We start from the raw sequence: 15,388 nt of genomic DNA on the forward strand, positions 1-15,388 counted from the left end.
AAAAGCCATTAGAAAGCAAGACACTCAACACTAAGTTAAACCCATGCATCAATCTCTCTGCAATATTGAATTACTTTGCTTTATATCAGGACAATAAAATAGCAATATCTGATGAAGTAGACAGTGCATTCAGTGCCTCTCTGAATAAACCAGTTTAAAATAACTGGGCATTTAGAATCTGCAATCTTCATTCATACTACCTTTAATGTAGTAAATTTTTTGACAGCTATCTTGACATCCTTTTCCCAGCAAAGGTTATAAACATGAACAGAAGTAGCCCAAAACTTTTAACAAAAATAAATCAGTATGTTTTTAAATCAAGTCAGGTGATCAGCAAAAACAAACTTTCAAGTTCTGGTTTACCGCTCTACTTCTGGATAATACTAAATTAAAATGAATTAAAAATGATGTCAAGTTGATTAATACAGTGGGCCTTGTGACAGCCATGCTTAACTTCTAACATGCATACCTTTCAGAACTTTATCTGTCACATTAGCTAGGCCACCCAATCAGTCCAAATCATTGGAGCTGAAGCTCAAAGGGAAATTTTCCAGTGATACTTAATACCTAAAAAGACTGTTCTTTGGCCATCGCTCAGTTTGGCTATTTGTCAAGTTAGACAAAAGCGATTAGGTACCCAAAAACAACTTATTTGGTCACTGATGTTTAACAAAAGCAACAACCACTCAATGCAACATCTGTCCAAAAACTATTCAAGCCAAAAAAGCAAAGAGCCTAATAAATTTCAGAAGAACAATAGAATTGAATAGTTTCAACTGGAAATTAATTTCTCAAATTGAAGTATCATAATCATTTCAGCGTTTAAGCAATTCATTAATGGACACCACAAAAAAGTAAGTTAGGGACCAACGTTTGATAAAATTACACGTAGTTTAGTAAAAAAAAAACACAAATGCAGAGGGTAAATGCATTTACTTCCAGTGTTCAGCATGTAGCAATATTAGACCTAGAATTATAACAAAGTTATCAGACCTCCGTTATAAGTAACATTTATCAACAGATTTACCATTTACCTGTGATTATTAATGTCAATTTTAACTATAAGAATTCTGTAATAAAAAAATGTCTTCTGCAAGTGTTTGTATAAATACTGAATGCTAAATACTATGTAACTGTTACTTTGCTGGCAGAAAATGGAGTTAGTAGGTTGCATTTCAAAGTTGACTGCCAAGGCATAAACATTTAAAATCACATTATTCAGTGATTTTAAACTTTTTATAGTGGTACTTCAGGAAGCGTTATTTCAAATAAGTGTACAGAAATGCACAATGATTCAGTGAAAATGAGAAAACTGAAACAAAAATATCCAATCCAAACCTGAAAGGCACATGACCAAAGCAAAATATGCAGTCATGAGTTAACTCTGGCAGGGAAAACATTAATCCTTATTTTATCAAGGACACTTTAAATTTTAATATACACATGCTCTAGTCTCCTTATCCTTCACTTTTCGTCTGTGAAATGTTAATTAGGTCGTTATACGAGAATGGAGTATTCACAGAATTGGTTAAAAACAAATAATATCCATGGCTCTTGATTCATGAGAACAAAAAAATCGGAAAATTAATCTCCATGCTCAGCACAGCTTTTAAAGATATAAAATATTTTAACTTAAAAATGCTCAATATAATTATCATCTTAGAATAATTATAAACTCTAAATTATGCCATTAATTGCATTCATCCAGAATTAGAACCTTATTCCAATGAGATTCGAATTTGAATAATTTTAAGAGGTGTGAATTTCTTATTCTATTTCATTCTAAACACATCCCCCTCAGTTTCAGCATATTGATTGTCACCATTGATCTGATACAAATATACAGTATTTTTTTTCCAGGAAGAAGCAAGCTTCTGTACAAATTTACATATTAAAAAATGCTGAGCTACTCTATTATAGAAATGTTTAGCCTTCGTAAAGACATAAAACAAATACTTGCAAATTACTAGTTTCAGAGTGGAAAAACAATTATGGGGTTTACTACTTCTTAATGGAATCGAGACATACTATTCTTCAAAATACTTAATCGACAAAAAAATCTTTTATTAGCATGCTTTGAAATTTATTCTCAATATATGCATCAATTCCAAGATCAACTAACTTCAACTATAAGAGATTATACACCCCATCTACCTTTTCTATTTCCAACCCTATCTTCCAGTTTCATATGGGGGTTTACTTTAATCAGTTACAGTGTTAACATTTTAACAGATGCAGTGTTAGCATTTTAATGACCACTGTTAATCACTCTTGAGAAGATGACTGCTTTCTTGAAATTTCTGTGGTTTAAAGTGCATTTTGCTTCAAGTCATTAGCAATGGACTGAGTAAATTTAAGGAACTGATACAAGATGCTTACATTACTGTGAATTTGGAGTCAAATACTGGCCACACCTGATAAGGAAGGCAGCGTTCACTTCATAAAGGAGATTTGTGAAATAGATGGTTTTATAATCATTTGGTCATAATGCTAATATTATTTAATTTCATTTAGATTTCTTTACATGACTGAATTTAAATTGCCTTTCTGATATTTTCAGATTTGAATGCATCTCAATATTTTTGGGACTCAGCATTAATCTAGCAACATAACCACTTTTCTTTCCTCCCCGGCGTCAATGTGGAAGTAATCATGCTGTACCATGTGATATACATATCCATATGTATTTCAGCTTTAAATCAATATATTACATTATTATTATATATATATAGATTTTATTTTTTTTAATTAAGTGGTTTACTGTGATATGTATTAAAATTGCTTAATTCAAGAAAATGGTTGTTCGGTTTAAAGCAAAAAAAAACAAAGACTTCAAAGAGAGTAATCTGAATGTTTTATTGAACACACTGAAGTGGACTGTACTGCTCAGAAGCTGATGTTTCCATAAATGCAATGAGTAGCTGCCACATAATGGTCACATCATGCCTGACTTCAGCATGTGTGAATTGCAACGCAGAAGTCAGTAGAGCTAGAGGCTAGAAGCCACTCCACTGCTGAGCACACGTGAATGATCTGAGCTCAGTGGTACACATTTGACCCTTCAACGTTCGTGCCATCTATGGTTGGGTACGTATGCATTATAGCCACAGTCATTCACTCAGATCACCAAACTGAATTAATTTCTATTTTTGTCAGTTAAGTGTATTAATTGAAATCACTTTGCAAACATATTTTGTATTTTTGTAAATATTTAAATCAATTTCAATTGGTTTCAAATGTTTTTATCAACAGCATTTAAAAGCACGTAAACACTTAATGCAACAAAAGTTGCCAAAGGGATATCAAAGTGGTGAGGGCACAGTGCTCAGTGTCCACTACCCGAGACATAGTTGCCACCTACAGGTTGCTCAGCCTTATGAAACTGCCACAGCAGGAAGGCAGCCAAGAAAGCCAAGACACTTGGCTATAGGTTACAGGTTGCTCAGCTTTATGAAACTGCCACAGCAGGAAGGCAGCCAAGATAGCCAAGACACTTGGACTTTGTGGTGAGTGCAGCTGCAGGACAAGGTCATTGACATTTTTATTCAGTTTGTATTTTTTTAAACAAATATTAAATTACTTATTACCAACAGGTCTAAACAATACTTTATCAAATAAAGAGTACATACTAACCTAAATTTGTACATGCCAGCATCCCACTGCCAGAAACAAATTGTGCCATCTGCCCCTGTGGAAGACAGAAACCTCAAAGAGCCAGTGCACATTGGCGAAAACTGGAAAACATCAAAATTAAACATGTTAGTATTGATAAAGATACAATAGCATATTTCACTGTCAAGATAGAAAACATGCTTATAGCTATTGATAATTATGTGGAGAGGCTATAAAGATATCTGGTTTTCTCACCACTTGTTCCTTTAAGAATCCAGATTGGAGTCTTCGCTAACAATGTACTGGCTATCATGAATTTAAAACAGAATCAGGAGTTAAGGAAATTTGTGAAGCAGGATAAAGAAACCTCTCCAAAAGGGACAATGGGAATGAATGCATACAAGTAGTGAGTCGCAGAAATGAATAAGCACTGAAGATCTCAACCAGGAAGTACTTTCAAATGCAGCTACCGCACTGGGTTAAGTAACTTAAAGACAAGGTTTTTTTTTGAAAACAGAAGTACTGATACAAATGTCCACAATCAATGCCGAAGATCCAGACACCAAAATGTTTCTAGCATTTTCATTTTTACTGCCTTTTGATGATTTAAAATTAAAACCCAAAGGGCTAACTGGATAGGTATAGCATAAAGCAGACATTTATTTAGATTTAAAAGAAACATTCTAATGTAAAATAAATTATTACTGAGTGTTTGTGAGTTGAGAATGGATCAGCTGTGGGTAAACTGGAATCTAGGTTGATAGAAAAATACTAATATAAAGAACAGGTGGCCAACCACTGAGAAATTAGTTTCCACATACAATGAAATGAGAAGCATAAACAACAAGGTAACTTTTAAATTTGATTGGTTGGGAGAGCAAGGATCAGTATAAACCAGTGAGAAGTGGAGTGATGGGTCAACTTACTGCAGGGCTGCATAGGGCAGCAGAGTTTTAGACAGGCAAGTTTACAGTGGAGGTGAATGGCAAATCAGTCAGAAAAATGTGTAATAAAATAAGAGCCACCTGACTGCAAACACACACAGGATCTAAGTCACAAGAGAGTGCTAGTGTTGGAATCAAGTGCAAAAGAAAGCGCTGGATGAATTCATCCTTGATGCAGGATCTCAAACCAAAACGTTCACCATCTGTTTACCTCTACAGATTCCACTTGATCTATTGATTTTTTTTCCCACCAGTTCATGTGAACACAGGCAAAATTATGACGTCAGAATTGGGGAGATAAAATAATTAAGATGTTATAGTCATGATCCATCTTGTAAGAATGACAAACCCACCAAGCAGAAGATTGGTCTTGGGCCTAGGTTGAAGGTTAAGTAACCAATTGCTCTGATAACTATACAGAGATCTATGGGGATAAGGAGTTGCTGACCGGAAACATTAACTTCATTTCTCTTTCTGTAGAATGTGACCTGACCAGCTGAGCATTTCCGGTAGCTTCTGTTTTTTATATTAATTATTATTATACTACATTTGCAGTAGATATGATTAGATGTTACATGCACATTGAAACACACAGTGAAATGTACCATTTGCATCAATGGCCAGAGTCAGAGGATTGAGCTGGACGAAGCCCACAAGTGTCACCACGCTTCCAGCGCCACAACTCATGAACATTAATCCTATCACATCTACAGAATGTGGGAGAACGTGTACTCATACGGGGAGAACGTACAAATTCCTCACACAGACTGGTGGGAACTGATCAGTGAAGTGATCACTGGTGCTGTACAGTGTTGTGCTCTCCACTACACTAGAGTGCCATCCTGTTTCATACAAAACAGAAACAGGCCATTCAAAGTTTCTAGCAATTAACAAACGTGCAAGTTCCAAATGACATTCAGCACGCTAAAGGATTAGTATGTGCTATTTCACTTCTTCATCTGTCCTTGCAGTAAACCACTTCGTGTAGGTGTTATTTTTCTGTAAACTGCTAACAATTTACACGTGCTTCTTTTCAGTGATTTTATCTTTCTTAATTGTGTTGAAGGGTCTTTGACCTGAAACAGTGACTCTGTCTCTCTTTCCACCAGTGCTTCAGGATCAACTGAGTGTTTGCAACATTTTCTGTTTCACTTCCTTTCAATGAATTAGATGATGTTTTAGCAAGTAAGAGTTAACTTTGCATAGCTTCAAAATGAGTAAAATTAATTCCCAAAGGGCTACAAGGATGCTGACAGCATAAAGCAGCTGTTCTTCAGATGGAAAGGAAGCATTCTAAAGTAAAATTAATTACTGACAGTGTTAATGGGCTCAGCAAAAGTACAAACTACTAGAGGAAGTCAGCAGGTTGAGCAGCATCTGTGGTGGGGGGAGGGGGAAGGAGGAAATGTTGATGTGTCAAGTCTGGACCTTGTACTGATACAAGCTGGAATGAAAGTTGCTCTGGTTAAACTGGATTCAAAGACCGAAAACAAAAATGTAAGTGAAAAATGCATGACCTTTAAAATAGCGTGGTTTTAAGGACAAGAACGAATGAACAAGGGCAGTTTTATATAAATCACATTAATTGTACAAGAAAGAACCAGATTAATTAGACAACTCCTATGTGAAGAAGAGCAAGGATAATACAAGTACGTACTCAAATAACAAATCGGGAAACTCAAAAGACTTCTATAAGCTTGATAAGGAAGATGATGGGGTCTACTGGGAGCAAAATGGCCATACAATCATGTAGGCAAAGGGAATGGCCAAAATGAAAATCAAATAACTTGCTTAGCTGACAGCAGGAAGAAGATCATGTAGTGGCTAGAAAAAAAAGTAAATTGTGGAGATAGAGAAAATGGTGACTATTAGTTCAAAAACACTAGATTACATGAGGAATACAATTTGATTTTTTAAAATTCCTGGACAGTTTGCTCTGGACACACTCAGCAACAAGGCCGATTCAATTATATTCTTTAAAAGACCTGCAAGAGAGAGTGGTGACTGCTGCTGTGCTACAGAGAGTAGCATGGACTATAAAGGGTCAAATGGTCTCTCCTTGTGCTGTTGCTGTTTCTCCTAGGATATTACAAGTTCTTGTTCTTTTTGATTTTATGTAACTTGGAATTCTCTGAGCATATGAAGAGTTTCTTAAGGTTGTCATAGCTGGGGGTGGGGGTAGTGGGGTTGAGCCTTCACTGCCTATTAAATGCTCCCAATAGCATGCATCTCAAATAACCTCTTGACAACTAAGTCCAGCTCCAGGCCTTCACTTGTGGCATAGCTACTAAGCCCAGCAGAACAGTTTATACTGACAGGTGAAGGGGCATTGGCAGGTTATGGCACCATAAAATCAGAAGCTTCTATCTCTGAAAAAAAATTATTGTAACCGCCAAATAATATGATCAAATTGACTAAATAAGTATGTTTATTATTGGAAATCTAGGAAGCCCATGAGGCTCATGCTAAGGTTTTCCTTTTTACAGGAGGAAAATTGTTTCAGATTAACATTGTTATTAAATTACTGAAAGAAATCAGTAAGATATTAACATATTTAATTTTCCACGAACTTCAAGTAGCCGTATCTAAATTTGACAAAAAATGGTTTGTAATAAATTCAAACAGTTATAAGACAGGCAAAAGCATATATTTCTGATATGAAAAAATTCTAGCTGAAAACGTCTGCAGAGAGCTTAGGAGCCAAACTGAATTCCACCCTGACTTCCAGCCAGGACGGCACCAACGAACATCATCATTTCAGGCGACATCTTTCTGGTAGTCCACAAAACTGTTTCTTTCACTTCCTCTACGTCTTCTTTTTATTTTAAATGTGTTTCTGCTACTGTTAGAGCCTGTGATCTACAGTTTGAAGACTGATTGAGCAATCTGGCACTTTGCTGTCTCTGAGGAGGTTCCAGAAGGCAAGGGTCATGAGGCCTCAAAGTTTCGAAATGAGGCGCGGACCCATGATCGACCCCATTTTTCGCTGATATCGCCAATTAAAGCTTTGAGGAAGACTGAGACATTGAGGCAAGTGCAAAAGGCGCATCAATGCTCTCACTCACTGCTGCTGTTGTTGGAAGGTGTCAGTGTGTGACAGTCTCTTGCTCGCTGCTCCTGCAGGAAGGCCCGTGTCCAGTGGCCTCTCTCTCCCACGATGCAGTCAGGGGATGTTACTGAAGCTCTGGGTCTGTGATTTAAAGATTGGACTGTGGTTCTCTAGGACTTTTTCAGTTTTCTTTAAATTTTGTTTTTTTTTGTCCATTCTTTCTGGTTGTCATTTGCACAATGTTTGCTTTTTTTGTGCATTGGGGTTTTTATGTTCTTGTGCCTTTTGCGTGATTTGCTTATTGCTTGCATGGGTGCTTGGGGTTTGATGCTCTGTCCGCACAATTTTTTTGTGCTTGGAGGGTTGATGTTTTCTTTGATTTTCTTTGTTTCGTAGTTGTGTGGAGAAGATGAATCTCAGAGTTGTACACTGCATACATATTTTGATAATAAATGCACCTTTGAATGGTGTTGGAAGCTATGGGCTAGGATCACAATGTTCTGTAAGCCAGAACTTCTCAACCAGGCACAGTCAACAGATGCTGGAAGCTGAAGCAATAACAAAGTGCCACAGAAACTCAGAAGGTCAAGCTCCAACTGTGGAAGGAAATGGGCAGCCGAACATTCAGGATGGCATCCTTCCTCTGAATGCTGCCTGGCCTGCTGAGTTCCTACAGCATCCTGCTTTTTGCTGCAGGGCACTTAAGGCAATGTCACCTCCTTCTTCTGTGCTTCAAGTGATAGCCAGTAATGATCATACTGCTGATTAGTTTAGGGCATCACAACTCCAGATTTCAGGAGTAGTGGATACCCATAAAAGCTGATGGTTATTATACCTAACTTGCACTTCTTTAAGAGGATATGGGCTTCAGCTGAAACTTGCAAAATAACTCATCCAGAGGTTGCAACACCATGCTGGAATCTACAGCTGAACACAAGCAGCCAGATTCCCTAACAATCCACTGAGCCAACTCCACTTCAGCACTTGCAAACTCAGCAAGTACGAACCTTCTAATGATCAATTTGACTCAATTTCCACCACTGGAAATGTAAAAGCCATCCAACTTCCAAATGCTGCAGTGGAAACTCAAACATATACAACACAAGTTCAGACTGCTCTCAAGCAAGATCCAATTTGAAACATGGAAGCCAAGACTACTGCCATCATCGTTCTGGATAAAGGATTGTGAAACTTCAAGCAATCTGTCACCTCACCTCAGCCAACGGAGAATGACAGTGGACAACAAATCTGCTATGCATGATCTTATCACTGCCACTTTACTGCCTTCTTCCTGCTAATCAATCAATTAACCATGCTTGTTGGGATGGTGCTATCTGAAATCAAAAATTCAGCCAGAGCCTCTCTTCTTCCAAAGCCATCTGCTCCTCCACCACAACAGTCCATGCCTAGATACAGCAGGAAATGCATTTAGATAATATTCAGGCACGGGGTGAAAACTGGCAGGTAACTTGTACCACAGAAGTGAAAACTACTGATCGCTCCCAACAAGAGAGTCCAACCATTTATCCCAGATAATCAACGGCATCATCATCATCAATATCCTGCAGGTTACCATTACACAGAAATGTAATTTGGCCAATCACATAAACACTCAGGCTAGGAGAGTTCGGAGGCTGGATACCGTTCAGAACAAAAGCAGAGTGCCTGTTTGGTAACTCCTTCACCATTTCTTTTAACATCCCAGCATCCCAGCAGAGCGAATGTGGTATGCACCATCTAAGGATTCTTCAACAGCAACTCCCATGCCCCCAACTTCTACCACCATGAAGGAAAAAGACAATAGTGCACAGGAAAACCACCAAGCAGAAGATTTTTCTCTTGCACATCGTTTTGATGTGGAAGTCTCACAGGTTCTTCGTCAATCCTGGGTTTAAATCTTAGAACTCTCTCTCTGACATCATCAACACCAGGAATGCAGCAATTTAAGACACTGGCACACCACCACCATCTTAAAGGCAAATAGGGCTGGAGGGCTGGACAATAAATGCTAGCCCTGCCAGTACCCTGATCGCAAAAATTGAGTAAAAATAAAGTCAGCTTCTGCTGAAGTTACAAGTTCCATTTTAATACCATGAGCATACATATCCAGGGTGTATGTGTTATAAAAATTAGCTTTTCCTGGTAGAAGCTCAGTACATTATGAAGATGAGAACACACACACACACACACACACACACACACACATATATATATATGTAAGTATATATATATAATTTAGTTCTATATACATTTGTATATGACTTGAACTAAATTATAACTCAACTTTAAATCAAGGAACATTGCCACTTCCTTCTGCAAAATCATTAATGGCTGCAATGATATCTAATGATTAACCTTGAAAGTTACACCAACCAACCATTCTTTTGGGACCACACCTCTCTATGCCATTAGTGATCCCTTAATATAGCAAGTGCGTGGTCCTCCAGAAGCTAAATAGTGGGTCATTGTGCAAATTAAACAAACATAAGCTGCACTGTTCAAATCCAATTCTTGACTGCTTGCAGCCAAAACAGTGCTGTGCAATGATTTATCTCACAGTCTCATTCTTCTGCATTCTTCAGGTCTGAAAACAACGGCTGCCTTGCAATTCTCTGCAAAGTGCACTACAAATGTAACCCACAGATCAGACAGAAAATTAAAAGCAATTTAGAACATAACACAGTGAGAGATAAAAGCCAATACAGTATGTATTGAAAATGTGCACCTTTTAGAAAAGAATTGTAACTAAAATATATTCTTATTAAATATACATGACATCCAGAATCAATGAAGACAATGGAAAATAATGCATTATTATTTTGACATATGTTAAATATGGCACATTTCCAACATTCTTTTTGTTTTGGATTTTGGATTTCCAGCATCTACAGTATCAGCATGCATTTGATATATTAACATTTTTAATGGCTTAGCTGTAAACAACATGATATAGGTGTATGCCTTATTCCTGATATATTTTATCATCATCCATCTCCTGTTTCACTTTCACATCAGAGACCACTAAAATGTTAAGCCAAGTGTGGGATGATGAACGAACTCAAGTTTCCATCCCCATAGATACAGCCTCACCAAATGAGTATTTGCAGTACTTTCTGTTTTTATTCCATTATTCACCACAATTCCACTTTCCTGCCTAATCTTATGGTTGGTTGATCATGAATAAAAAAAAATATATATATAAGCAGTTTTCTTTACACAAAAACAGAAATGCTGGAACAGCTCAGCCAGTCAAGAAGCATCTGTAAAAGAAGAAACTGGTCAACATTTTAGGTCAGCGACACTTCCACTTTATAAAAATCCCATTGGAAGAATGAAAGGAGGATCATGGAAAACTATTAATTGTGGTTAGTCAAGGTAGGGTTCTTCAATGGCATGTTTAATTAAACTGGCTCCTGAACACATTTACCAAACAACTCAAGCTTTCCACTTTTGTTTCTGATACCGCTGTTTTGCTTACCTAATCCTATTCTCACCGTTGCTCTGCTCTATTATCTCTTGGACCCCATTCCTGCTGTTACCGTGTTACTTTCTGGTTTCCTCCAGCCCTTTCTAACACCACTAAGGATTTTCCTCTCCATACATCAGGATCGCCTTTATTTTTAATCCCTTCCCTTCTGCTCACTGGCTTTTACTCCAGAATGTCATATTCATCACGCTCCCTCGTCACCCCACCTTTCCTTCCTACATCCGACACTTTCCTTCCTGCTTGTTCTCACAAGTTTTCCCCAAACAATATCCCATTCCTACCCTCATTCCATTTCCAACTCTCAGGCTTTCTCAGGTGTGGATTCCATTCACCTTGCATAGAAACACAGAAAACCTACAGCACAGTCGTCATCTTCCTATCATTATTTATCTAACCATTACAGTAATGAAAATTTATCTCCAAAAGAATGAGATAATTGCAGAAATAATCAATGATTAAAAAAAACAGAATGTTGCATGTGCTTAGAATCTAAGCTAAGAAAAAATTGGAAATGCTTATCCAGTTAGACAGTACCTCTGGAGTCAGAATTGGAGCCATTCTTTGATTCTATTATGCTTCTTGGAGTTATTGAGTATGCCCACAAGAAAATGAATCTCAGGGTTGTATATGGTGACATACATGTACTTTGATAATAAATTTACTTTGAACTTTGAAACCGAGCTCTCAACAACCACCATCAATTTGAAACATTAGCTCTATTTCCCTGTGCCCATGTGATGTATTACCTGCAATTAGTTTATTATATAAATAATTATACTGTTAATGAATATCTTTACCTGTAAGGATGTGATAGATGCAGTATGGCCCTGTAGAACAGCTAAAGGTGCACATGTCCGGAGGCACCAAACTCGGATGATTTTATCACAGCTGCCCGCAGCAATCATGGTATTTTCATAGTTAACTGCCATGTCTGAGATTTCAGCAGAATGTCCTCGCAAGGTTGCCAGAAGCCTGCCATCATCTGTTGTCCAGATCTTCACCAGACAATCATCAGATCCCTGTACATTGTTTCAAAGAAGGTCATTTTAAATTGGTGCCATCCATTTTCAGTAACATTTGTTTATTTTACAGATTTATCCATTTGGCTGCCGCTTACTGCAATGCCATATACCATCATTAAAAACAGCTGCATAATGCAATAGTTTGTATTGTGCAAGTTGCTTCAAAAGCTGGGATTGATTCATCAATTGACTTGAAAAAATATTTAAACGTCTTGAAAAATAGAAGAGGATATGTAGCAATTTTGTTCATAACATGCCTGTAATAAAAGTATTCCATAATTAGTCTCAGAATCGTAGAAATATAAACTGACAGTATACAAAGAGAACTGTATTTATATTTATTACATCCTTAGCGGTCGATTCCCCTTCTCGAGATTTTAAATGCAGCCAAGTGTCTCAACCTGCGGAATCAATAACAGAAACTTTGTGATTTCCACACGGTGCTACAGATGTGCAGATGTTGTAGATGTCACAATGTAACATCATAGCTCATTCATGATAACAACAGAATCTATGAATGTTAATGAAGTCGCAAAATAATGTTTTGAAAAGTACCATATTCCTTTGTGAGATACTTCCCAGCATCATAGGAGGCCTGCCCTGTGACGGCTGTTTGAAATTGCTAAACAATCAGACTAACTCCCTGAGATTTCATTGCAGCCACGGATTTTGTTTTCCTCTTGCAAGGCCATGCCTAATCTTTTGAAAGCTGGTATTAAATTTGTTTCCACCACACTCTCAGGCATTGGCTTCCCATTCATGGCTCCATCATTGCAGGCTGGTTAAAGCACCTGTGAAAATCTGGTTTGGGTGTTTCAGCATGGTGTCGTACAAACCTGTCCAGCCAGTACCTGGGTCCAGTCTCTCAATGTATTTATACAGAGATCAGCCCAGTCAGCTAGTATTAAATTTTGCTCTCATGCTCTCATTTAGTCCAGTTTTCATGCCCTTCAACTTGCAGATTAGTCTCTGATTAACACCCATGAAATGAGATTTTTTTTATTTGAATAGAAATAACTCAATATCACATGCAATAGAATGTGATAAAAGATAAGTCTGCCTTCATGAACAGACTTGTGAAAATAGCACATTGAGCAGTAACTACCCTGTCAGAAGCAAGTCTAGAATAATTGATTCAATGATTACTGCACTCCAAGAGAAGGTGACAGAACTAATCACATTCTACCACACAGAAAAAAACATTTTTCTAAACTATTCATGCCACATAACCTTAATTCTCAGCACACCTACGTTTATTATTATTTATGGACCCACTTAAAGCATCAAAATGTTGGTACAGTCCATTCCTATCAAATCAAAATAGTTTTCTACTTGGAAAATTATGAAATCGTTCAACAACCTGAACTATCAGTATAAGTAAAAATAGATATCCTCCCCACCCCCATATTTCCCATTCAAATCAACGCACAACTCAAATTAAGCAGCTTTCAATAATGGAAAGATAGTTTGTGTAGGGGAGCTCATGGCTTACAAACTAGATTTTTTTTTTTTGAAGTGATGAAGATCACAAACTCCCTCTCTGACAGGACCAAGTGTGTGAAGCTAGGCAAACTGCATCTCCACATACCACTCACTCAGCAATGGTGCATATCAACTTCAAGATAAACATATCTCCTCGGCGCCCACTTATCAACAACAACTCTATGCAGAGCACCGTTTCAACATTCAGGTTCATGGGCATCATCATTTCGCAGGACCTCATGTGTGAAAATTATTTATCCTTCATTAACAAAAAGGCTCAGCAGAGGATATATACTGTACTTCTTGTGGCAGCAGATAAAATTCTATCTTTCCCAGAATATACTGGTGCAATTCTACACTGCCACTACTGTCTGATTTGGTGCAGCAACTTGTCACAATATACAAAAACTACATCAAATTATCAGGTGAGCAGTACACCATCACCCTAGGACTTGTACGTGTCCAGGACAAAGAAGTGGGCATAAAAAATATCATTGCAGACACTACCCACCCAGCAAACTGCCTTTTCCAAAAGCTCCCTTCTCAAAAGCACTGTAGGGCAATTAAAAAAAAATTCATGCCATCTTAAAAGAATCTTCCTCCAGGCATTAATCTGATCAACCATTCTAGATGGCCACTCCACCTTAGTCAGTGCACTGCACTGTAAACACTTTAAACCATTTTTCACAAATGCTGTTTACTTTTTAAATACATGTTGGTATTTATGTACTCATGCACATTTTAATCCATATTCATACTTTAAACGCAAGTTTATTTCTTATATAATTCTATATTCTTATAATTGTTGTATGCTATTATCTTTTGTTGCATGGCACACCCTGACCTACGCACACAGCTAAAGGCTAATTTATATTTGTGCATCAAATGTACGCCGTAGGGTGACATGCACCTCCCCAAAAATGTAGCTCGTGTCGTGGCAACGCAGACCGCAACAACTGTGATTGGTCGGCTTGGTAGCATCGTATTTCCTCTTACGCATTTCCAGTTGCTTTTCTCCGCCATGTCTGTACACTGATGTGAAATAAATGGTTGGAGACGATGAACCAGATTGTCAAATCTACCTGCTGACACCCGAAAATATTTGAAATGCATTTCCTCGTCCATGTCTCTCACAAAGAAATTCAACACAGTGGCATAGAAACCCCACCCACCGCCAACTAGCATTTTGGTGGCGAATTTCAGAGCAACGCAGACACAACTACGCATGCTCGCTATGGCTTAGGGCTATACAAAAGCATAAATCAGGCCTACGGTGTAGCGTAGCCCGTACGCACAAGTATAAATCAGCCTTAATACCTAATACGTGTAAATGTATATGGTGAATAAAGTTATCCCTTGATGACTGATGAGGGTAGGATTGAGGATGTTGGCTACATGGACTTTAATACAGCATTCAAGAAAATCTTTCATGATGGGCTTTTCCAGAAGATTAAAGCACAAAAGTCCACAGGCACTTGGTAGGCTGGATTCAAAACTGACTTGATCATGGAAGACAGAGGACAATAGAGAGATGTTATTCTGACTTGAAGTCTGTGATCAAAGCTATATCACAGAGATCTATGCTAGGACCTTGTAATTTAAATGAAAATACAGGCATCAGCAAGCTTGCAGATGACAGGAAAGTAAGCAGATTGTCAAAAGGGACACCAGTATATAGGATTGCTGGAAATGTGGTTGGACAAATGGGAGATGTTGAACTCTGGGATGCCAAAGACAAGAGGACAGTATATAATAAGTGGCAGGTCTCTTAGAAGAATTGATATACAGAGGG

The 15,388-nt window shown here is 37.7% G+C and overlaps 1 protein-coding gene across 3 annotated transcripts in view; it reads right to left on the reverse strand.

Moving 5' to 3' along the window:
* phip (pleckstrin homology domain interacting protein) overlaps nucleotides 1-15,388 on the reverse strand; it is a 198,864-nt gene that overhangs the window by 110,233 nt on the left and 73,243 nt on the right. For all 3 annotated transcript variants that reach the window (XM_063040327.1, XM_063040329.1, XM_063040326.1), the window contains exons 8-9: nucleotides 11,890-12,111; nucleotides 3,634-3,734 (exon numbers count right to left, since the gene is read on the reverse strand). In XM_063040327.1, the coding sequence (XP_062896397.1) occupies nucleotides 3,634-3,734; nucleotides 11,890-12,111 (323 nt within the window). The remainder of the gene's footprint in view (nucleotides 1-3,633; nucleotides 3,735-11,889; nucleotides 12,112-15,388) is intronic.

This window comes from Mobula hypostoma, chromosome 2 (genome assembly GCF_963921235.1).
Source record: "Mobula hypostoma chromosome 2, sMobHyp1.1, whole genome shotgun sequence".
Lineage (NCBI taxonomy): Eukaryota > Metazoa > Chordata > Chondrichthyes > Myliobatiformes > Myliobatidae > Mobula > Mobula hypostoma.